We start from the raw sequence: 23,023 nt of genomic DNA on the forward strand, positions 1-23,023 counted from the left end.
GTTTTGATATCTGTGCATTTGATATCTGTGTGGTGACACGTTAGTTCATTTTTATAAAAGAAACTGTATTCATTCAATCTTGCTATCGTAAAGTGTAGAATGTGCAGTTTCTTATTAGTTTCTGCGAGATTGTATTAAACAGAGAGAGAGAGTGAACGGTAACCTGCAACATGCTGTATGCAATTATGGTACAACAAAAACATTTAAAACTCTTAACTATATCTTAAAAATTTTGTTGATGAGACAATGCAGCAGTATATGTATACTACACAAAGCTTACTAAGTAACTATACTAAAGAGAGGAATATACAGATTATTTTAGAAATTACATAAAATTACAAAAAGACAAACTAGTCAAAAGACTTTGAAAACACAGAAGATACCACAACAAACACAGCACAACACTACACAAAATAAAACACACAACACTTTGTAAAACACACCTGTGCAGTGCCACCGCTCTATAACATCACAAAACTCATTACATTTGTGTTAGTTTCTACTCAGCATCTAACCTTTTCACCCCTTGTCTCTGATCTAAATTGGTTCAACCTCACCTATATCTACGATGCAGGACTGATCCAATGTACACAGATAGGGGTGAAAGGGGGGGCCTAATCAAACCACAAGCTACTTTGCATACATTTGAAGTGATAATGTTTGCCGGATTAGATAAGTTTACCCATGATTCAGCTTTTTTAACAGCCATGATGATGAAAGGGTGATACACACGTACACTGGGTGAAGAAAATCACATACTTTGGAAGTACTGACATTGAATTGTGAAGGTTGAAGTTTCAATTTCAGGTTCTGGTGCATCTGGATAAAACGTTTCATATTCTCTGGCTTGAGTAAGTATCTAGTCCGCTGATGAGACTGTGTACAAGTACACACACACACATATATATACATGTATATAACAAATAACATAGATAGGAAGAAACAAAGTCTACTGCCGAATTATAGTTATGTCGAATGTCAATCATGCTAGATAATGACTGTACAAAGTACACACACATATAACAATGTCATACACAGGAAGGAACAAAGCTACGAGGGAAATACAGTTGGTGTAGAAAGTCAAAGATCTCATGTGATTTCAGGACTACTTTTGCAGAATGACATGAAACCATGACAAGGTTTCCACTGACTGGAAATATACGTAACTACAGTACACCCCTGATGATGCTGACAAGATGTCAGCGAAAATTTGAGAAATTTTTTTTTTTTGACTCTGTGAGTAGAAATGTTCATTATTAAGTATGAACTCAGAGTCCATAAACATTTATTCTTGCATACCTATTCGTCACTTGTAGATTACACATACATTGTTTGGCTGTTAATCCTCACCAAGTGAATGTTGTGACATATTATAATGTTACTACATGTACAAGGTCAAAGAAACAGCAACTATTTCAAATAACTCTACTCTTACAATTCACCTTCATTATCATCATAATCATTGACAATGCAGGCAACAGCTATATGAACATTTATTCCAGTGTTTCTAACCAATTGCAATCAGAGTGCACCTTATAGAGAGCTCCATGTCTACTGTCGTTTGTAATGACTAAGTTAAATAGAATTATAGTAGAATGCACAAAAATGTTGTGCACAGCCCAATCGACTTTCTACATCTACTATACTTTCAGATAATCTTAGTTGAATAAAAACAGACACCAGAAATGTAAGATTCTTCTCACACGCTCTTAAAATTGCTTTTTCTAATCATTTAGCTGAGTGAAATGTAAATCTAAAGAAAACCCAACATTCAGTACAATGAAATTTAATTGAGCAGATTACTACATTCAATTCTATGGCAAATGATTGATGCCAGGCTAGATCTTTCAAATGGATTCCAAAGTTGGATGCAAAGCAAGATAATGTGATGAAGCATAGACACATGAGGAGAAAACATGTGAACATGAATACACTGCCACTGTGTAAAGTAATGTGCACTGTATATTATTCAAACAATTGGTGTTCATAATGCATTGCAAGCTCAGGCTGTTCTATGATTGGTCCAGAACACGTCACGTGGGGTGAATTAGATTAGCATAGTATCCTACATTTATAATGTGACAACACCATGCACTAGATTGATGATGTCACAGTGCACTAGCATGACAACTTAGCACCTACAGCTTTCATATGACATCACCACGCACTAGTTTGATGATGTCACAATACACTAGCATGACGACTTATTGGCACCCACAGCCTACATATTGACATCACCATGCACTAGTTTGACGATGTTGAAATACTCTCGCATGGCAACTGATTGGCAACTTGAGCTCTCATGGCTATGTAGAATTTCATATTCGTCATGTGTACATTGTTTGACTGTTAATCCTCACCAAGTGAATGTTGTGACATATTATAATGTTACTACATGTACAAGGTCAAAGAAACAGCAACTATTTCAAATAACTGTACTCTTACAATTCACAAACACAGCAAACACAGGAACATTTTAGAAAGGTCAAAGTTCAAAATTAAAGATGGCAGAATTTAAACTTCTCTCGATTTTCACTTGCAAACTTCACTCATTTATAAAGTTATAACATAACTCACCATGGCTGGACTGGTGTGAACTTTTCTGGATTCTGGTCTAGCAAGAGTAGAACTAGTAGATTTATTTCTTTCTCTGGCAACTCTGGCTGGTACAGACATAGCTCTCCTACCAGCTGTTACTGGTACATCAAGACTTTCTATTGCTACAGACTCCTCACTGTTACCCTAAGTAAATCAACAAACATCAACATTGTAATGTATCCATATTGTTTCATAATCAGATAATTTACTGGCAAGAGAAATGGAAAGTGCCAAACAGAGCAAATATTGGGAGGCTTTTACTGAATTGTTAATTATTATTAATGTGATATGTATTTCTATTAAATGTGTGTGTGTGTGTGTGTGTGTGTGTGTGTGTGTGTGTGTGTATGTGCATGCATGTGTGTCTGTGTGTGTGTCTGTGTTTGTGTATGTGAGTTCTCTTTGTGAGAAGTGACAATAAAACACAACTGATAATGTGTCAGCCTTTAAGATTCTTTGTGAAGAAATTAGTTATGTTGTCATTTTGTGTTGTAAATGGCTGATTCTTTCTTCAGTGGCTGAAGTGTTGGTATTCTTTCAGTGGGAGTTACTTTGGAAAACATCACTTGAAATGGGGAGTGGGGGTATGTGCAAAGAACATGCAAAATGGTGGTTGAGGGTTTCTTTGGGAAATGTGATCTCCACTCGGAGTTTGTCACTTTGAATTTTGCTCTCAAATTTTGGTAGGGGTATGAAAAAACAAAACATTCAACCCTCAAGTAATTTTTATTTATAATATCTTACCTTGTTTTTCCTTTCCAACTCTTCAATATACTTCTGTAATTCGGCTATTTTCATTTGTTGTTCAACCAGCTGCTGTTCTTGTTGGTTTTGTCTCTCCAAGGATTCCTCCAACATCTGTGCACTCTCAGTATTGGATGCATCCTGTACAAACATAAGGTCAATTTATTACAAAATTCTTGTAATCAGAGTCTACGTTTTCAGCTGGAGTGTCACTGGTTCTGCTGTGTTCGAAATGTGAGTCAAAACATTCAAAATTGCCATTACATGTACTTTTCCCGATTTCTCTTTGATATTACTGCGCTGGCATAATTATGTTATTCTCCACTATTTTTCTTCATTGGATAATACTAAGGGTTGTCACTACTCATCTAGCGACTCATAGTGACAAAGACCCCTTAGGTCACTTGTATTTTCCTTGGCTGAATGAAGAAAATATTTGGAATGACATCTAAATACACTACTGTGTATAAAAAGATTTCAACATGCCAATCAATGGTGTCACTGTGGTTGGAATATACCTTGCTTATTCAAGATGAGTCTCAGTGTAATCCATGATGTGTTGAACTGAATACTTTACTCACCAGTATTGCAACTTTCTCCAGTAGTTCATTATTTTGTCTAGTTTTCTCAGCAAAGATTTCTTCATCACTTGCAAGATCATTTCTGGCCTGCAGACAGATGAATCAAATTTTATAAAACTTTGTTAGTGCTGGTTTATATTACATGTTAACTTTTCAGTATTAAAAAAAAGTCCAATCAGGGCTTTTATGATTGAACCTTCTCTTTGACTATTAAATGGTAAACTTAAATACTAAAGTATAACATACATCAATCAATCAATCAATCAATCAATCAATCAATCAAATTTCTATAGTGCCGATTTCCAGAGCAATGTTCTGTTCAGTAGTGCTGAATGACTTCGTTTGATAAATACTAACTTTAGAATATTTGCATTTAGCATAGACCAATCTTTATGCAAGTAAGATTCCCATTCCTAACCATCATAGTATCAATCATTCCTAACCACCATAGTATCAACTTCTATTTGTATTTGATTTGGTGCAATACAATGCTCCTGAGAATCAGTACTTATGTGAAAGCCAGTCCACTAAATTTCAATAAAATGTTTGTCATGAAGGAGGCACTACTATCTGAACATGTTACAGTTGATAGTCATAGCCCCTCTACTTATGGTGTGTGATGTGGAGGGGAGGGGGAGGGGGAGTGTTCTGCCTGAATTAACATCTGCTGAAAACTAGAAATAGGAGCTCAAGTGTAAATGTCAATCATGGATTTTTTTCAGTTAGTTTGAGGGGGTGGGGGATAAAGAAGTTCTTTTTTTAGGGATGGAGGATGAATCGATTCTATTTTGGGATGGTTGGGAGGGTTGGGGATACATCAATTCATTTTTTCATTTTGGATTATAGGAGGGGTGAAGGAAAATTAATTTGTATGGGTGGAGGGGTGGTTATATATTCATTCTTTTTTTAATTTTGGATGGTAGTAGGGGTGAAGGATGTCATATTTTATGGTTGGAGGGGTGGGGATGGATCCTCATATGCAATCTAATGATAGCTATTTTTTCTCTCTCTGTGTTGACCCATATGCTTGAAAGTCAATTTTATACATTGTATCATTTTAATAAGCACAGACCATACCTTCATTAAATCGTGTTCCAATCTGTGGATAACATCTCTATCAACATCATCATCTTTTCCTCTAGGTGTCCTAATATCTTCCTGGGTCTCCTCCACAAGATCTAACCACTTTTGAATATCATCAGTCATAGACTTCCTCAAAGACTGGTTACCTTGCAGTTTTACCAGAATCTTGAAGGCTTCCTCACTGCATACTCTATAATGGGCATTCTCAGTCTTCAGTCTAACAAAAAGTTGAAAAAAAAAGAAAAAAGATGAGATGACAAATTAATGAGTTTCTAACAACAGTGTAAAATAAGTATCCACAGTTGTTACAATATGATCTTATTCTTCAATATTTTTCTTCGTTCAGCCAAGGAAAATACAAGTGACCTAAGGGGTTGGGGTGTCACTAGAAGTCAAAAGATGACAGTAGTGATAAAACCCTTAGGTCACATGTATTTTACTGCTGAATGAAACAAACATTGAGGAATAATTACAAACATAATTTATAACACTAATTTAAACAAGTGGGAAACATAGTGGCAATTTTAAATGTTTTGAAGACTGTATAGTAGGACAAATGACTTACACATGCATCGTGACATAGAACAACCTGGGTATAATGCCCATATTTGGTTTGCATGTGAGGTATAATACATAATAGCTTCCTATCAAGTTTAACCAGCAAAATTATGTAACTTCAGAACTACTACAGCTTTAACATATACATTCAGTTGTTCAGCAGGAGCTAGCTCTATCATAGTCAGCAGTTTATCCTTCGCAACCATGACAACACATCATAATTAAAGTAGATTACACATACATTTTCTTAATGCATAGCTATTTGGCTAAGTAAACATAAAATAATAACAAATTATGCAGTAAAGCCAGTGTACTCTGAGAGAGGTATATCATGACACAATGAGAAATCACTGTCAAATTCCATAGTTCAATTATGCACTACTAAAATAACAATCTATGTGTAGTAAACACATTTCACTCACTTGATAATTTCATCTTCTAGTGCTTTGATTTTTGTTGCCAATTCCTCACCACCCTGAAATGAATCATTGAGGGAAACTTGTAGTAAAAAAAATAACTGCAGAACCAGAAGATACAACAACATACTGTGTGACCGAACTAATTTTGTATACCAGCTATACTTAAGTAGTAAATCTACATGGACATTTACTATAATTTAGCACAAACAGATAATTAATTCAAAACATCACTTCAAAAAGATTTCTTATTTCCTTCAGCACAATTAGAATATAATTGCAATCTGATTCCATTGATGAGATAAGTCATGAGATGTTTCTATCGATACCATTCAGTTATCATGACTGTTTTAGTAATTTTACACAGGTAGGATTAGTGGTATGGTGTGGTATATAAGGGTACCTAAAACGTTAAACTGAGACCATGAACTGAGAGTCTCAGTTTGCAAAAAATAGCCATCTGAGACCAGTCTCAGTTTGCCAGTCTCAGATGGCAAAAAAAAAAAACATCTAGTTGAGGCCAGTCTCAGTTTGCAAAAAATCGTGATCTGAGACTACTCTGTCACAGATGGCAAAACAAATCTGTCTTGCTGGCAAAAACCAGTCTCTGATGTTAGGTTGTTACTGGTACAGAGCATGCAAGTGCATCCATCCATTACAGATTGTTCATGGTATATCTTTGAAAAAAGGCAAAATCACAGACACACCAACGATTAAAGTTATGGATGTTCATGGTCTCAGTTTAATGTTGTAGGTACCCGTACATACCATGTGTGGTGTGATAACAATCAAGTTGTCAAGAAAATTTACAATGCATTATTTACACCTCTTCTCCATGCCAAAGTCACATGTTAGGAATTTACAAGACATTGGGAACATAGGAGATTATTGTTGTAAGAAAGGAACCTGTCAAGTATTTATGTATACATCTCAAAATAATCCTGTTTGACTTGCCTCTTTAAAACTTACACCGAAAGAAGAGAATGAATAAAAATGTTAACTTACATATTCAGACTGCCAATCTGAGTGTCCAGCACTTTTCTGTCTCTGTAACTGTTCTCTCAGTGCTTGTATTTCAGTCTGCATCTCTTCCAGTTTGATAGACTGTTTATCTCTATTCACTATTGGCTTGTTTTTAATGTTGCGAGCCTGGTGTAAAGATTAAATATATTTGTCATCAACTCAGGATTCTATGAATACATTCTAAATCACGCAAATGACTTGATTTTTTCAAACAACCAACAACTGAACAATGGATGCAGAAAAAACTACTACTGTAATTAGACTTAGACAATTCCAATTAGACTATAAGATACATCATGTCGCTCTGCCTTCATCAGCCTACTCTGGGGAAAGTGGTAGACCGATGTATGAGGGCGCCCCATCATGGCATACCTGACAGACTATAATACAATGACTTAATGATCGATAGTTGAATACATCTGTTCTTCCTCCTACCTTACCTACCCACACTGCTACACAGCCTAGCAGTATATAAAATAAAGGAACAGGTTCACAAAAACTACAGATGTGAAAAGACAAAATGTGATGCAACTTTTGATCCTACAATCAGATTGGGGGTTATACTACATTTTGTATATCATACTGACCAGATGAACACATTTAACATAAAACACTTACCCTATTTGCATATTTGAGAACATTCAGTGACTCGTCTAAGTTGACAGAGGATGGACTGACACATGCTATCATCACAGTGTTGGCATTGCCACCTAGGGAGTCCTTCAATATCCTAGTGATTTTCGAATCTCTGTATGGAATGTGAGTGGCCTGAAAGATAATGCAAGAATGTCACCCATAATCATCGAAGACATAGTCTTGCCAGGTAGGAAATGCATAGAAAGTTATCGAATGTATCAAGAGAGTACAGAGAACTGGTAGTGCTAGTAGTAGGTAAAGAGAAGTGGTTGTCACATGAAAAGCGATCACCACAAAAATGGTTGTCACTTGTGTGTTTATAATTATAAGTCTAATCAGTTATACTGAGTCTTTAGATTTTGTAAGGCAAGAAATACAAGATCTGAGGACAAATATGAATGGCATTAAAGCTGACATCAGTATTAGCATTAAAACAAACCAAGTCTCAGCACAGCAGTGAATGAGTGCAAAAACACATGGAACCTTCAACTATATAATTTTGCATCTTAGTGGGCTTTTTGAGAGAAACAAATTGTTGCTTTTTATTATTCATGTTATAAGCTGTTAGCCTTTAAATGAAAGTTTGAAATGCGCCCTCAGTGGCCAAGGTACTTGATATGTGTCACATATATTGAATAGTACAAACCTTCTTTTTTGTGTCCCCCAAGGCACTGATGACATTGCCCAATGCAAGTAAACCACTGTTGATGTGGATTGACTCTGTAAGTAGAGATATGAATGTACATGTGATATCAGCCATGCTTTGTGTGTCAAACATAGAAACTTCACTAATCTTGAAAGAAATCAGGAAAACAAATCTGGGGTTACCATTGTAAATATTTGGCATTTACTAAATAATATCAATATTCAAAATTAAGCTGCCGTTTGGTCATGAAGGTGATGTGGGAGGGTGGGAGTCTTAAAATGAATTACGAACTAGATAGATATATAAAATGGTATCTGGGTGACATGCTCACTTGAGCCTTTATTTAAAATAGAAACTACGGTCAAATCTGTAACGTGGTACTGGGTGGGTCTCATGTGAGATGCGACAATAACATAATCTGAGACAAAGAATATGAAATACGATGTCCTTTTAAATACCTATGCTGAAACAGTTTACAAACCTTTAAATCTCTCTCCAATGTTTCCAGTCCTATGAGCTCGTTCTGAGCCTGCTAAGTCCACAAAATGAAACTTAGCACTCATAAAATGAGTAGTAGTACTGGAATCACTATCATCATCTTCATCTTCACTATCTCCTTCACTTTCAGCTTTGGACGGAGCCATACTTGTATTACCCTGCCATCTTTGCTCTGAACACAAAGTAACGATAATCAATGGAAATCAACTGTGAAACATATTCTCATCTTTCCACCTTATGCTGTACATGTACATGTTTTTTTGTAGTCTAGACTGTTTGCTCCATCTCTGTCTGCCTGTAAGTCTCTCTATTTTTCACATACATACATACATACATACATACATACATACATACATACATACATACATACACACATACATACATACATACATACATACATACACATACATACATACATACATACATACACAAACAAACAAACAAACAAAGAAACAAAGAAACAAAGTCATCATAGTGTATATTTGTCCTATTCTGACTTACCAATGATAACTGAGAATACAGTATGTGATCTACTGGAGTGTTCATTCATGTTAGTTGTCCCAGTGTGTCTGTTGGCTGATCCAGTGTCTAAACAATTCATGACATCATCCACAGAATCACACTGCATCTCCTTGATACCTGTCAGAACTGAAAGAGCAAGAAAATACCAAATGTATATCAATAGTAAACAGCAGCTGGTCTGACAATGTACTGTATTGGCAGGTTTGATGTGCAAAGGTACATGCTCAGTCCAGAGTCCTTTTATAAGCACAGTTCAAGAACACTGGACTGACCAGAAATCTAAACTCTGTTTAAAAATCATGCACATCTATCAAAAATTGTGAGTTTTGAAAAGAAAAATTAGGGTTATTTCACTTTTTTGGAAATTCTACGTAACTAAAATATCTGAATTAATCAGAGTACAGCTGAACAATAGATTACTTTGACTGTAACCAAAATTGTTTTTTTTTTCAATTTTTTTTCAAAAGATTTTGTTATGTTGAAGGATGAAATAAAAATCCTGATATGTCAACAAAATACAGCCAGACCCTGACAGTATATACTACTATACTATCACTATCTCTAACTTTCTGGAATTTCTACAATTAATCATTGTGCAGTGTTTTGCCCAGAATATTTTCATCAGATAGTGCAGAGACTGGTAACACCAGTGACCTCCTATACTCAACATCAAGAATTGTCTTTGGTCTTGTGGCTGTTGGATACCAGTTTTACATAAAATGAAAGGGTTTGGCATAAGAATTTCATTCTATCAAACAGGCACTAAGAAATAATATGACTCTAGGGTTTGGTGTCATTGCTGCCTTGTTCTGGGAGAAGCCTTCATAGCAACCTTTGGGTGATATTTTATGTGAGAGGACCACAATGGAAATAAGATGTTAAAAAAATTTTGTGTCATCCCGGCAAAGGTATTCAGTGATGTATCTGTTCTGTCTTTCCTGCGAATGTGATAGTTGTCATGTTGTATATCCGTTTTAGTTTGGGGTTTTCTGAATATTTTTTTGCCAAATCAATCAACACTTTTTTTTCTTACCAGTGTTTCCTTTGTCATCTTCTCTGATAGCAAGATCTTTACTTGCTGTTTCTATGTCAAGTAGATCTTTCAGTTCTTCCTTGTAAATCTCAATGTAGGATGTCCTCACAGTTGTATCTCTGTTGTGATTAGCCTACAGGTAAAGACACAAACAGAAACAAATCAATCATATCTTACGCTGAGTTTATACATTTACTGGGATGCACTTTATGCTGTAATTGTACCTGTACCATTCTATGTTGTGTTATTTTAAGTTTCATCGTTAGAATTACACATCTTATTCTACTTGACCATCATGAGAGATCAGTAGTACTGCAGTTATGCAAACCATGAATCATTCAATAACGTAATTTTGGGAGTTTACCAAATAACTACTGTTATCAGGATTATAGGAGAAAATACAAATGCATGAACCTTACAACATTATTTATACACATCTAAAAAACTATAGAAACAAAACTCAAGATCTAGACCCACCTCTATCACACATCTTAACACCTATGAAAACACAAACTCAACATGTAGACCTACCTCTACCATATACCTTAACACCTATGAAAACACAAACTCAACATCTAGCTAGGCCCGCCTCTACCATACACCTTAACAACTATGAAAACACAAACTCAACATCTAGCTAGACCCACCTCTACCATACACCATAACACCTATGAAAACACAAACTCCAACATCTAGACCCACCTCTATCATCTGAAACATCTGTTTCATTGCTCTTGGTATGATACCTTCCTCTTCTTCTGTCATATCAAATGCATTACTTCCTGTTATGGTGTAGGTTTTACCCGACCCCTAAATAAAGTTGAGAACAATAAAAAATATACAACTTGCAGGGATATCACTAATTTCATGAAAGTAGCGGGTAATATTGGAAAGGTAAGTGGTAATATCTACAAGAAAGACCCATGAATCTTTACAAAAATGGAAATATATACTTAGTTTTTGAAACAAAGAATTCTAAACACAAATTCTTGAAAAAGTAGCCAGCAAAAAATTTGAGAGTAGTCGGTTCTTTTTGCTGGCTACCAGCCCCTATCTACATCCCTGACTTGTTAAAATCTATAACTTAGTTAAATTGGTACAAAACTTGTCCAACTCCATGTTGAAGCGAATCAGAAAGTTAAGTGTTATTCATGACAACAGACATATTCAGTTTACAAATATGAAAGCTTCAGAATGTACATAGGGATTTTCTGATGTTCTCCTTTTAAAAAAAAAGAAGATGTGTGAAGACTGTAGCTGAGCTCTGCTAAGAATTACACTATTGCATTATGTTGTAATAATGTCTTAAAACAGTTTTTTATTCATAACTATAACATAAATGGTGCAAACAGCATGACATATGGACACATAGTCTGTAAGGTACGCCGTGACGGGGCGCCCTCAAACATCGGCCAACCCCTAACAGAGGGAGAGAGGAGGCCGGTGAGGGCGAAACGCCACGACGTATCATACAGTCTAATGGACACATTGTATGATATTAACAACTCAAACTGTGCTGAAGAAAGGATACAGTTTTCTTGTAAGTTTGGCTTTCATGAGCTATAGAATTAGAAGTCTGTTGCATCTGCTTTGATTTCACAAATTCCAGTACTGACATTTCAACCAACATACACCACACTGTATAGGTTACTTACAGTTTGTCCATATGCGAATACTGTCGCATTGTAACCATCAAAACAAGACTGCAGTAATGGCTCAACACAAGTTCTATAAGTCTCGTCCTGGAAGAGATGACAATATATACATGTGAAAAGTTGCTATACATGGTACAATGCAAGGATGTACGGATGTTCTGTCTGTTTGTTTGTTTTTTTAATTTATCCCTGCATACACATGCATGTATTATGAAAACCAATTGCAAGTGACCTATTATGATAGCAGTTATTGATACCAAGTTAAAGTACCTTTTTAACTTCATGAACTTACCTGTGAACTCTTAGCTGACAAAACATAGTCAAATGTAAAGGCTCTGTCTTTACCAAGTACAACTTGGTTACTTCCAGCTAACACTTTCACACAGATTTGGTGATGATGCAGTTTTTCTTTGGGAAGTAGAGGTCTCACCTGATACATGGCAATATAAAAATACAGAGTTAAATCCCATCAGTCAGTGAAAATTTGTGTTTGTATACATGTATGCATCAAGATATCATCCAATCTCCAATCATTGCTTATAAAGTTAATGTTTTCTTTACAGTTCAAAAAGCTGACAATTGCACTGGCAATCACATAATTGACAAGTCAGAGCAAAAAATGCTAGTGTCAATCTGAAAAATGCCTGTCCCAATAAGCCATTCCAGACTGCAAACAGGAAGTTGACAATACAGCGCCCTCACTCAAATTGGAGGTATCATCACCTCATTGTACTGTTTAGTCTCTTGGTATTCTGTAGAAGTGTAAATCAGGGATGTTTTTCAGATTGTTCAGATATCAAAGAAAGCAGCAGTGCTCCATAATTAATCAAGTAAGTAACCTATACCATGTATACCCCAAGGTACACAAAGACAGGAAGTAGAGTGCCACCATGGCAAATTTTGGAAAGACATTTTTGGTGATAATGTTAATGATATGTTGTAACAACAAAGTCAAGTAAAAACACATCATTAAAATTTTATCACCAAAATTGGGACTACTGTTGTAGTCGTATTCAGTAAGGGAAATATTTTGAAAGTAAAAGAAATATCCATTGATAACCAAGTGAGCAAGCATTTCTAAACATAATTATCCAAATATAGAATTAATAAGTGCCTGTCTGGATCGAGTGATCAGGTGGGCATTTTGAGCCAGGCCCTGAGACCTGTTTATGATTTTTTCATATTACTTGACAGTACAAATGTACAATTTTGTTTAGAGTCATCTCAGACACACATTCAACAATATATAATGTATGTACTTTAGTTGTATCTTCGAATGATTTTTTTTGTATGCCTTAAAATTACATAAACAAACTGCATTGTGTGGCCTGATTGACTCTACATACTAACTGTACTTTTATAGAATGGAGTCACACATGGTTAACGTCATAGTATTCTTACATATGTAAATTACCATAAACATTTACATTACACTATTAACAAAGACAGAGAACTCTGATGAAATAGTTTTGTGTCTCAGAACTATACAATCTATATTTCATGACTGTTTAAAAATTTCTACAAATTAAAGAAGTTGTATTCTGTTTAATAGGAGCATCTAAAATTGTAATGTGTAACATATACAAGTCCACCACAGTTGCTAATGGCAACAAGCAAAATATACATTTGTAGCTGAACTTCTACATGTAGTAAACCACAGACAAGTAAGTGTGTGAGTAAACTAATGAAAACTGTATAAAAATGGTACATGATATTTTGATTATTCCAGTCATCAAAATGCTGTTGTGAGGGTAGGGGGTTTGAAACACTTGATACTCACCCTCAAGGCGACTTTGACAGGCACCTCCTGCATGATGTTGGATGAACGTACACTCCTCAGTGAATCATATTCAGTACTATGTGAGTGGTGTACACCAAAAGGAGACTTGGCAGTGTTACAAAAGCTATTAAGTAGTTCTGTAGGAGATAAAAAGTCAAGATTTATTGGGTGAAATCCCACTGTGTATCTATAGATTTTTGGCAATGCCACTCAAGATTATGATATGTTTTCTAGCTAAACTGACCAAAGATGTGTTTGGTAAAGTAGCAAGACAAGTCAGCTCCTAAATTCATGTAATAGTTAACAACTGACTGGTTATAATGCTAATCAAAGATCCTATACAAAATGTCTATAACTTTATAAGCTAATTTCTGGGTATAAATCAACTGCTCCCTGGAACCAACAAAAGTGTCTGTATAGGTATCAACACTGTATGCATGGTATCATGGCAACAAAACTATTGAACAGTGATTTTTTACAGGGGAATGGAAATCAAGAAACTGAAACTTTTACACAATGACAGTGTTTTTTCTATTGAGTTCCAAAACATCACGCTTTTAGGGTATAAAATATAATTATAACAATTTGTGTACTATTTTCCAATTGAGATCATCATACCCCTGAAAAAAAAGACAAGGTTTCTAGTGTGGATTAAATTTGGGTGGCATATGAAATATCTGCAACCATTCATTCTTGTGTTATGTTATGTTATGTTATGTTATGTTATGTAAAGCTGCTAAAATAAACATTTCAACACTAAAAAAGACAGAAATATACAAACTTTGAGCAATTCTGACAGCTCTGTATTACAACATATAGTAGAATGACTGCTACAGCTTATGAAGTCTTGTCCATTGCCCTTGACTTTGGGTCCAAATCAGCATAAAATTATGTTGTGAACAAAATCTTGAATAAAGAAAAATTCCATGAACATTAAATTACTAAATACTTTGATGAAATCACTACATTTTTATTGAAATTGTAGTCAAAATTGTCGGAGTCCTTTCTTGACAAAACAAAAACCTACACTCTGATAGCAAAATATAGTAAATTAGTTGAAAAGTCTAAAAAAAACAAAAAAAACCAACCCAATGTCATTTTAACACCATTGCAAGATAGAGGCCAATAGTAGATTATCAAAACAACTCAACCACTTCAGCCCTATTGTTCTAAAGTGATACATGAATGATTTGTACTATGTACATGGTTCTCGGAAAAATGTACAATAGCAATACTTCATATTCTTAAATGTAAACGCTATTTTTTTCTAGAATAGTATCTTTTTAATGAAGTCTGTGTGCATGGCTGATTGGGGGGGGGGGTGATAAAAAGCAGTCAAATCTTATTTAGACTTTGGAATGGCTTTCTTTGGCCTGTCATCTCAGATAATTGACAATAAAAAGATTATAAATTTATATATATCATTCAACCAAATAACCTAACATGTTACTAACCTAAACTCTAAAATGTGGGTTCTCCTTTAGTCTGTAAACTCACTTATACCGCTATGGTTTCAGTTTCTGAATAACCACCTGTTAATTATGGGGTATGTGTAGTACATCTTAGGGAAACATCCATATCCATGGTGTAGAACACTGTGTGATCACTTTTAGTTGGTGTATAATTACCTTTATGTTAGGAGGTCTAGCCCTATTCCTATCCCTTACCTTGAAAACAAATATGTCTATTTTTCAGTCAGTCCCACTGTTCTACATTTTGCCTACAATCTTGTATTCTTGATAACGGTTACTGTCATTGCATCATTGTTGGACATTGAATCATGTTGCATTATGCTTTGTTTTGTTTATGAAATCTCTTAGTCTTACCAACGTTGGATGCCAATGTTCACTTTATGATCAGTGTGGTTACATTTACTACTTGGCGAAGACCCAGACAGAAAATCAATGCGAGTACATTAACCCGTGATGTCCTAACAATTGGAAAATGACACACTCCAAAATAAACGGGCATGACTGGTCATGTTTATAGTTTTCGATCACCAAACACCCTTGCAAGTTGCTGGTACAATATTAACTCAGACGAATTGAATTATTTCATGAACATAAAAATACAAATATTTGGTAAACAAATATTATATAGTGTTTAAAGTTCTGACCTACCAGCTCAGTTTATGCTCTGGACGGAATTTATCCTTTTTGACATGAAGTGTACGGTGGATCAACGATCTCCGAAGTTCGCGGCCGACATGTCAGTGTATTCAGTGAACAACAAAGTATGTAGTCAGCTAATATTTTCAAGTCCAACATTCAAAACTAGTAAATTATTACCGTACCTAAAAACTGCTAAAACGTTTTCTTTACACTTTTAATACATATATAATGGCTAAAAATTATCTAAATTAATTAAAAGCTAGGATAAAAACTCTACATTGTGAGAAATGTATATTTCGACTAATGTACTAGAAATCTAGCAATATGTATGAAGGCAAATGTAGTTGTCATAAAAAATATGATTGTTGTCAAATTTGTTAGTTTTAAGTAAAAAATCTGAATTTTAACAAATTTCATTTAAACGTTTAATAACAATTTCAAGCAAATTAATGCCCAAAATTGTGCGAAAACAACTTTCAAATTTTGAATTTTCTAGTAATGAAATAACAAACCAATGAACTAATTCTATTTCCGGTTACGGTCAACGCTTTTTAGCTGACGCTCGCTCTTCTATACCGTAATGCCTGTATTTTCGTGGATATTGCTTCATTTTTAGCCGTTTCTCACAATTTTCCATTAGAATTAACGTTCATGGTCCCATGTGTAGGTAGGTTTGGTGTGATTTGTCAGAAAGGTGAGGCCTGACAGATACTAGATCGAGCACATCGATTCGGCCGATCATTTGTTGTGAACTTGCACGCTACGCTACCTAATCGTGTCGTTCACCAAACGTTTCTTGTTTATTCAAGTACATTCTCGCGTAATTATCATATTCGTGCTCCAAGTCTGGTAAATTTTATAGCAGAATTGTTGTGGAGTCGTGCCTTGCAGAGGACAAATGGCAAATAGTACAGTACACAAAAGTGAATCGTCAACCGCCATGCAAGCCTTGGCGAATTATGCCGGAGACTCTGATGCTGAATCAGGAAGTGATGACGAGTCAAACAAAGTGACCAAAGAATTGACGGAAGGTATGTTGTTGTAATTCTTTCTGCTTCAGACACAAAACAGTTACTTAATTTTCTTTGTATCTGTGTTTCACTCCCCCCCCCCCCATGGTTTGTTTGTTTATATTTTTATGTTAATACAGGTACACTATTATGAATTCGTCCTAAAGGATTATCTACCAATACTCATCCCTAAAATCATTTTATTGTTAGTGTTACCTGTGAGTAGCACTAGCTAGCTTTATAAGTATCATCCACAGCTAATTGTGTACTTCTGGATGCTTTTCAGGACTTGTCTCCTATGGTGGTGTTGAAGGTGGTGATGATGACGATGAAAATAAAGCTGCCGACAAGGTTGAACGTGACTTCCTTGATGACAATCAAGTTTCAGTCGAAAGTATTAGGGTGAGTTCAAGTAAAACTTGGTGTCTTTAAAAGTTGTTGTAATTTGTCTTTTATCACATACAGCCATTACTTCAAGATGCCTGTAATCAGAACACCATTTTATCAGCCGTGGACAATAAAAACTAGCTTTAAAGGTGCCAAAAAGTCTGCTCCTTATCACACATGTGCCTCTGATGTATACATGTATTCACATCTTGCTCTTCTCAGTTTTTTATGTCTGTGAAAGTCATAATACATGTACATACCTCTTTTACAAATTACAGAGAAACTTAGTGGACAGTTATAATCTTGATGCATCAGTAAATTCAGATTCGCTATCACAGAGTGTAAGACACCTTCCAACTGAAGATATTCAACTGCCCCCTGAACCTCCAGGGAGATGTTCCAACCATTTACAGGTCAGCTTGACTTTCAATCTTCAACTGTAATTCTTACATATTAAAAGATACCTGTGGTATTTTAATAATTTTTAAATCATGCATCAATAGTTCTGTTCAATCAGGGTTTCGTGTAGTCTATCTGCTAGACCTCGGATATTCTTCCGATGAAATACAACACATAACAGAACATCGCTATCGAGGATGTTCGGGCAAGCCCTCACTGCGAACTTCGTTTGCTTATAGTATTGAAGGAAAGCCCGAATGTCTAGCAGCAAGACTAGGTTTCGTGTAATATTCAGCCATCTTATGCCACTTTACATTATGTGGAAATCCCTGCAAGTTATTTTTTTAGCAGATTTAACCCCCCCCCCCCCCCCCTCTATTACCATGGTTCCAGAACCATATTATTATAACAAAAATAATGTTACCAAATGCACGTCATACCATCCACACAGACACTACTGTACAACTTTAAATTACATGTATAAAGCTGTATATAGCAGTATATATTTTAAGTATTCATTAAATTCTGTATAAAAAAAGATACATTCACTGTTTTCTGAACCAAGTTTCATTTCACTCTAGGATAAAATGACTTCTTTTTTCCGGAGAGGCTCTGATCTCAACGGTATGATTCAGAAAAGGAAAGACTTCAGAAATCCCAGGTAAGTTCTACAAAATATTACGCAAACCAAGAAATGTGAAGAAAAAAATGATGTAGGTACAGCATCTAGTAAATATGTTACCTCCAGGTAATGTCAGTGCAATGCAATGTCACCAGAAATCAAAGATCTCTGTGGCTGCATTCTGTATTGAGCTGTTGGCCATAGCCAAAATACTTATATAATGTCAGTATTTTTTTCCACACAAGGAAGGGTATTAGATTTCTGAGTTTCTGTTGAATATTGATCAGTCTACACAATGTTTCTTGCACAATTCACAAATTTAATAAATAATGCTCTAGCGTGCCAACATTGCGTATACTGTACCCTCCTGGAACAATGCCACAATGATATTACCATACATGGTAAGTCTACTGTACTTGAAAGTTTTAACTAATAATTAAACCTTCTTTGTCTCATTTTAAAAGATGTTGTTTGTTTGGTTGTCTTTTTTGCAGTATTTATGAAAAGTTGATATCATTTTTGGGAATAGATGAATTTGGTACAAATTATCCAAACGACGTGTTTGATCCACATTCCTGGACAGAAGACTCGTACTATGAAGCTCTAGGTAAGCTAACTTGACAGACAACAAGTGTGTTTATCTGAATTGTTCAGTTTATAGATTATAGAACTTTGACTAAAGATTGCAGAACTTTGACAAATGATTACAGAACTTTGACAAAGGATTATAGAACTTTGACAAGAATTATAGAACTTCGACAAAAGATTATAGAACTTTGACAAAAGATTGCAGAACTTTGACAAAGGATTATAGAACTTTGACAAGAATTATAGAACTTTGACTAAAGATTATAGAACTTTGACAAAGGATTATAGAACATCAATGAAAATTATTGAACATCAGTAGGTGGAAATGTCACTTTTACCTTACCATATGGTTGATGGGGTTCCTAATCTAAACAAACAGAAAGCAGGCACATTAATACAGAAAACACCTACAAGTACAACATTGTACAGACATTACTGTTGATATATTGTTATAGTTTCCTCATCAAAATTGTGAAGGATAGTCACTATGACTAAAAAATGTTGGAACTCCAATTCATTTTTACTTTCTTACTGTCATTGATTGAAAAATACTTACAAATAGGATGTTTCTTAAAAAGTGTTGCTCTCGTCAGTTTTACAGTGATAATAAATGTAATTGTCCGCATGTTTAGTATTTGAAGGCAGATTTCCCTCAGAGTGCAGTTATACATACTCATGAACTTGGTGTTGTTTCTCTGTTTTTGCAGCAAAGGCACAAAAAGAAGATATGGCAAAGAGAGAGAAAGAAAGGAAAGACAGAACTAAAGTAGAGTTTGTATCAGGGACAGTCAAGAAAATAGCCTTACCAGGAACTGTATCTACAGGTCAGTGAGATGTCCATACACTAAAATATATTTTCTTAATATAATGATAACAACATTTGTAGATATTATTCTCCAGTATTTTTCTTCGTTCAGTGGAGGAAAATACGAGTGACCTAAGGAGCCCTTGTCACTACGAGTTGCTAGATGAGTAGTGACAAGTTCAAGTATTTTCTGTTTGAATCAAGAAAAATATTGGGGAATAATATAATTATACCATTGCCAGTAATATTTTAAAAACCATGGAAAGTAATGGCAGTTTTGAGTGTTTTGGCTTATATTTCAAACACAGCAGAACCAATGACATAGACACACGTTGTCGTGACATAGACGTGTGTTGTTGTGACAAAGAAGAACCAGAGTGTATATTCCATATCTTTTCTTGAACCTGGCTCATGCGTCGTATAACAATAATAATAATAATAGAATTTATTGGCATCTACATAAAAATGCATTGGAAATTTACTTTCTAAGTTTTAAGTGTAGTGACATTGTATGTACCTGTGTCATATCATCTTGAATGTAATGGCCCACAATAAGAGACACATAGCACCTAGGTTTTTTTTTTAACAAAGGAGAAATGTCTCTCTTGTTCTTGACCATTGAAAAGCTATTTCTTCCTCAACATGACTGATATAAGAGAACCATTTTGTGAGTCACATTGCAGAACAACTAGGTACAGTGTGAAGTGACAGTGAACAGTTTTACACCCCCCCATCTACAATGGTGGTGTGCGGAAGTACATCGCTATGGTATTCTGAAGGGTTAAACCAGTCACGTAATGTGCTTTAGAGGAGACTTGTAGGTTGTAAGAGAAATTCTCCACTGTATTTGTTTGTTCTCTGTAGATGACCTTTAGTGTAACATCTTGAAAGGGTTTAAAGCCAATGGCTTAGGGGTGTCTTTTAGCTGAAATTCTCAGTATGTTTGCTGTAGATGATCATTAGAGTAGCATCTTCAAGGGTTAAAACCTACATTATTATGGGTGTCTTGTAACTGAAATTCTCAGCTATATTTGTCATTTCTTTGCAGATGACCCGACCAAGAAGAGGAAGAGTAAATGGGACCAGAGTGGAACAACTGCAGCTGTAACATTACCCAAACCAACCATCACAGTTGTTACAACGTCAGTTACCAACCCACAAGTTATCACTGTAACAACCACTGCCACCGGAACTAAAACAACAGTCATATCAGCACTAGGAACTATCAAAAAACCCAAGCTAGAAAAATAAGTCTGGCTTCGAGTCAAGCTTGTATAGAAACTTTCGTACCACACACAAGTTGTATGCATTCAAACTTAAAATGCAGAGACTATTCCTTGGTTGTTCTGTGTCATGACAACTTGCATCTACTTCACTGGTTCTACACATCTTAGCATAGAATCCACTTGTGTGTGAATTTTTTGTTCTCACCTTTCTCCAACCATGCCTGGCATTTCGCTAGCAGCTATTTACTTTGGCTTTGGCCAGGAATCCGACACAAATTCTTTAAAGTTTTTAATTTTTCCCGCTATGAAATGACATCAGTAGCATCACCATGTGATTAGAACTAACTCGGAGGGTTGAGTTGTACGATGTAAACATGATTACCATATTCAATCGTCGCTGCGGGAAGTCACAATCTAATTTTAGGTTTAACTAAACGGCGACTAGTGAAATGTAAGGCATAGCAGGTGAAAGATGGAAGCCAAAACTACCCCACCATGACTGGGCTGTAGGCTATGCTCCACTGTTTCCTCATCTGGATAACCTCTTCACCATATTGCTGCCATCAGTAGTGGCAATGTATGATTTGTTTTAAAATCACAGGATTCAGATATATCATTTTAAGAGTGGTATTAATGGGCCCATACAAGATACAATGTCAAAATACTAGTTGTGCTGTATTTTCATTTGAGAACTAAACTTTGTAAATTTAGGAAAAAGATTATCACGTGGTTGATGCATAACTGCTATAGTGTCAGTGAACTGTAATCTGCAATGTGCTGTATTTGAGCAACGTACAGGTTTTGACCAAGTTTCAGTCGGTAACGAAGGATTTCGTAGTTGTACTATGAACAACTATAACTGAATTTTTTCACTAATCAGTTAGGTCCAAAAATTATTGAATACATTTCTTTAACGATTCCAAGAAATATATGCACACTTTATTTGAAATATAAGTCAAGTGATTGTTTTACACAAGGTAAGTTACAGTGACACTTGTCAGCTAAAATACATGTAATATATATATCAAACTTATTAGTATTCTTTAGGAAAGGAATATCCACTACCCAAAGCGAGATGTTTACACCCAATACAAGATGCTCATATATCCTGTGAACATACTGAGGAGAACTTGGTCCACATGGGAACTTGATCCACAAGGGGACTTATTCTACAGGGGAATTTGGTCTGTTGGAGAACTTGGTCCGTGGGAGAACTTGTCCTGTGGGAGAGCTCATTCCATTACCCTCTGAAGTGTTTGATAACTTCAGTGTTGTTTTGTTTACAGGCTTATAAGCCTGTAAAGGAACCATGGTTTATCATTTATTTTATCATTATCAGCATTGCCGCATTCCATTACATCGCCCAATTATGTAGCACACATGTAATAGATAGCTACTGTATTTAGTCATTACAACACGTTGTTCATGTCCTTCCTCGTTTTATCATCAAATTCAAATAACACAGTCACAGTGTTCTTTTTGACTGTGTTAACCATGTGAATTTTATTAACTTTGTTGATAAATCTCAAGTTAAAAGCACAGTGTGGAGAAATATGTAACATAGAACCTTTCCTGGGATCAAACCTTAACTTTTGACATATGCGCAAACAGCTCTCCTACAGGCCGTTTCTCCTAATACCAATCTCTACTTCAAACTATTCATTGCCATTTTTGACAGAAGTGAAACATGTTTCTGACATTTTGAATAGCTGTACTTATACTGTTATCCAAATAAAGTCCAGTTTTCTACAATTGAGATTGTCTACTTGTTAAATATTAGCCCAAGTCTCTAGGCTATTCTATGTCAGTGAGCCTCATACAATGAAAATCCTCAAATCTGAAACAAAACATTTTCTAGCTCAACAAAAATCTTACCAACAGTGCTACATTTTATCATCTGGCTCAACACAAATCTTACTAACAGTGGTATAATTTATCATTGCTGGTTCAACAAAAATCAATGAAAGAATACAGTGTTAGTAAGATTATTGTCAAACCAGGGAACATTTTGTTTCAGGTTTGATGATTTTAATCATAGTTAAAAGACAACTAAATCATACTAGGTGCCGAGTGTTCCGATAAACATTTACTAACGTAATCAC

General features: G+C 35.3%; 2 protein-coding genes across 3 annotated transcripts in view; one reads left to right on the forward strand and one right to left on the reverse strand.

Annotated features, from left to right (window-relative positions):
• LOC144433561 (kinesin-like protein KIF27) overlaps positions 1 to 15,996 on the reverse strand; it is a 35,963-nt gene extending 19,967 nt beyond the window's left edge. For both annotated transcript variants that reach the window (XM_078121881.1, XM_078121880.1), the window contains exons 1-17: positions 15,894 to 15,996; positions 14,555 to 14,679; positions 13,774 to 13,910; positions 12,286 to 12,423; positions 11,994 to 12,080; positions 11,041 to 11,148; positions 10,339 to 10,471; positions 9,285 to 9,431; positions 8,767 to 8,955; positions 8,286 to 8,359; positions 7,622 to 7,771; positions 6,986 to 7,129; positions 5,987 to 6,039; positions 5,001 to 5,223; positions 3,924 to 4,010; positions 3,343 to 3,483; positions 2,578 to 2,742 (exon numbers count right to left, since the gene is read on the reverse strand). In XM_078121881.1, coding sequence (XP_077978007.1) covers positions 2,578 to 2,742; positions 3,343 to 3,483; positions 3,924 to 4,010; positions 5,001 to 5,223; positions 5,987 to 6,039; positions 6,986 to 7,129; positions 7,622 to 7,771; positions 8,286 to 8,359; positions 8,767 to 8,955; positions 9,285 to 9,431; positions 10,339 to 10,471; positions 11,041 to 11,148; positions 11,994 to 12,080; positions 12,286 to 12,423; positions 13,774 to 13,806 — 1,872 coding nt within the window. In that variant the 5' untranslated portion in view covers positions 13,807 to 13,910; positions 14,555 to 14,679; positions 15,894 to 15,996. The remainder of the gene's footprint in view (positions 1 to 2,577; positions 2,743 to 3,342; positions 3,484 to 3,923; positions 4,011 to 5,000; positions 5,224 to 5,986; positions 6,040 to 6,985; positions 7,130 to 7,621; positions 7,772 to 8,285; positions 8,360 to 8,766; positions 8,956 to 9,284; positions 9,432 to 10,338; positions 10,472 to 11,040; positions 11,149 to 11,993; positions 12,081 to 12,285; positions 12,424 to 13,773; positions 13,911 to 14,554; positions 14,680 to 15,893) is intronic.
• Positions 15,997 to 16,429: 433 nt separating this feature from the next.
• LOC144433834 (SAP30-binding protein-like) lies at positions 16,430 to 22,643 on the forward strand. Its single transcript, XM_078122210.1, has 7 exons — positions 16,430 to 16,915; positions 17,181 to 17,296; positions 17,560 to 17,694; positions 18,262 to 18,341; positions 18,797 to 18,909; positions 19,598 to 19,714; positions 20,744 to 22,643. Exons 1-7 carry the CDS (start codon positions 16,783 to 16,785, stop codon positions 20,944 to 20,946), a joined length of 897 nt encoding a protein of 298 aa, XP_077978336.1. The 5' UTR covers positions 16,430 to 16,782; the 3' UTR covers positions 20,947 to 22,643.
• Positions 22,644 to 23,023: the final 380 nt, after the last annotated feature.

Source organism: Glandiceps talaboti, chromosome 4, assembly GCF_964340395.1.
Source record: "Glandiceps talaboti chromosome 4, keGlaTala1.1, whole genome shotgun sequence".
In the NCBI taxonomy this organism is placed as follows: domain Eukaryota; kingdom Metazoa; phylum Hemichordata; class Enteropneusta; family Spengelidae; genus Glandiceps; species Glandiceps talaboti.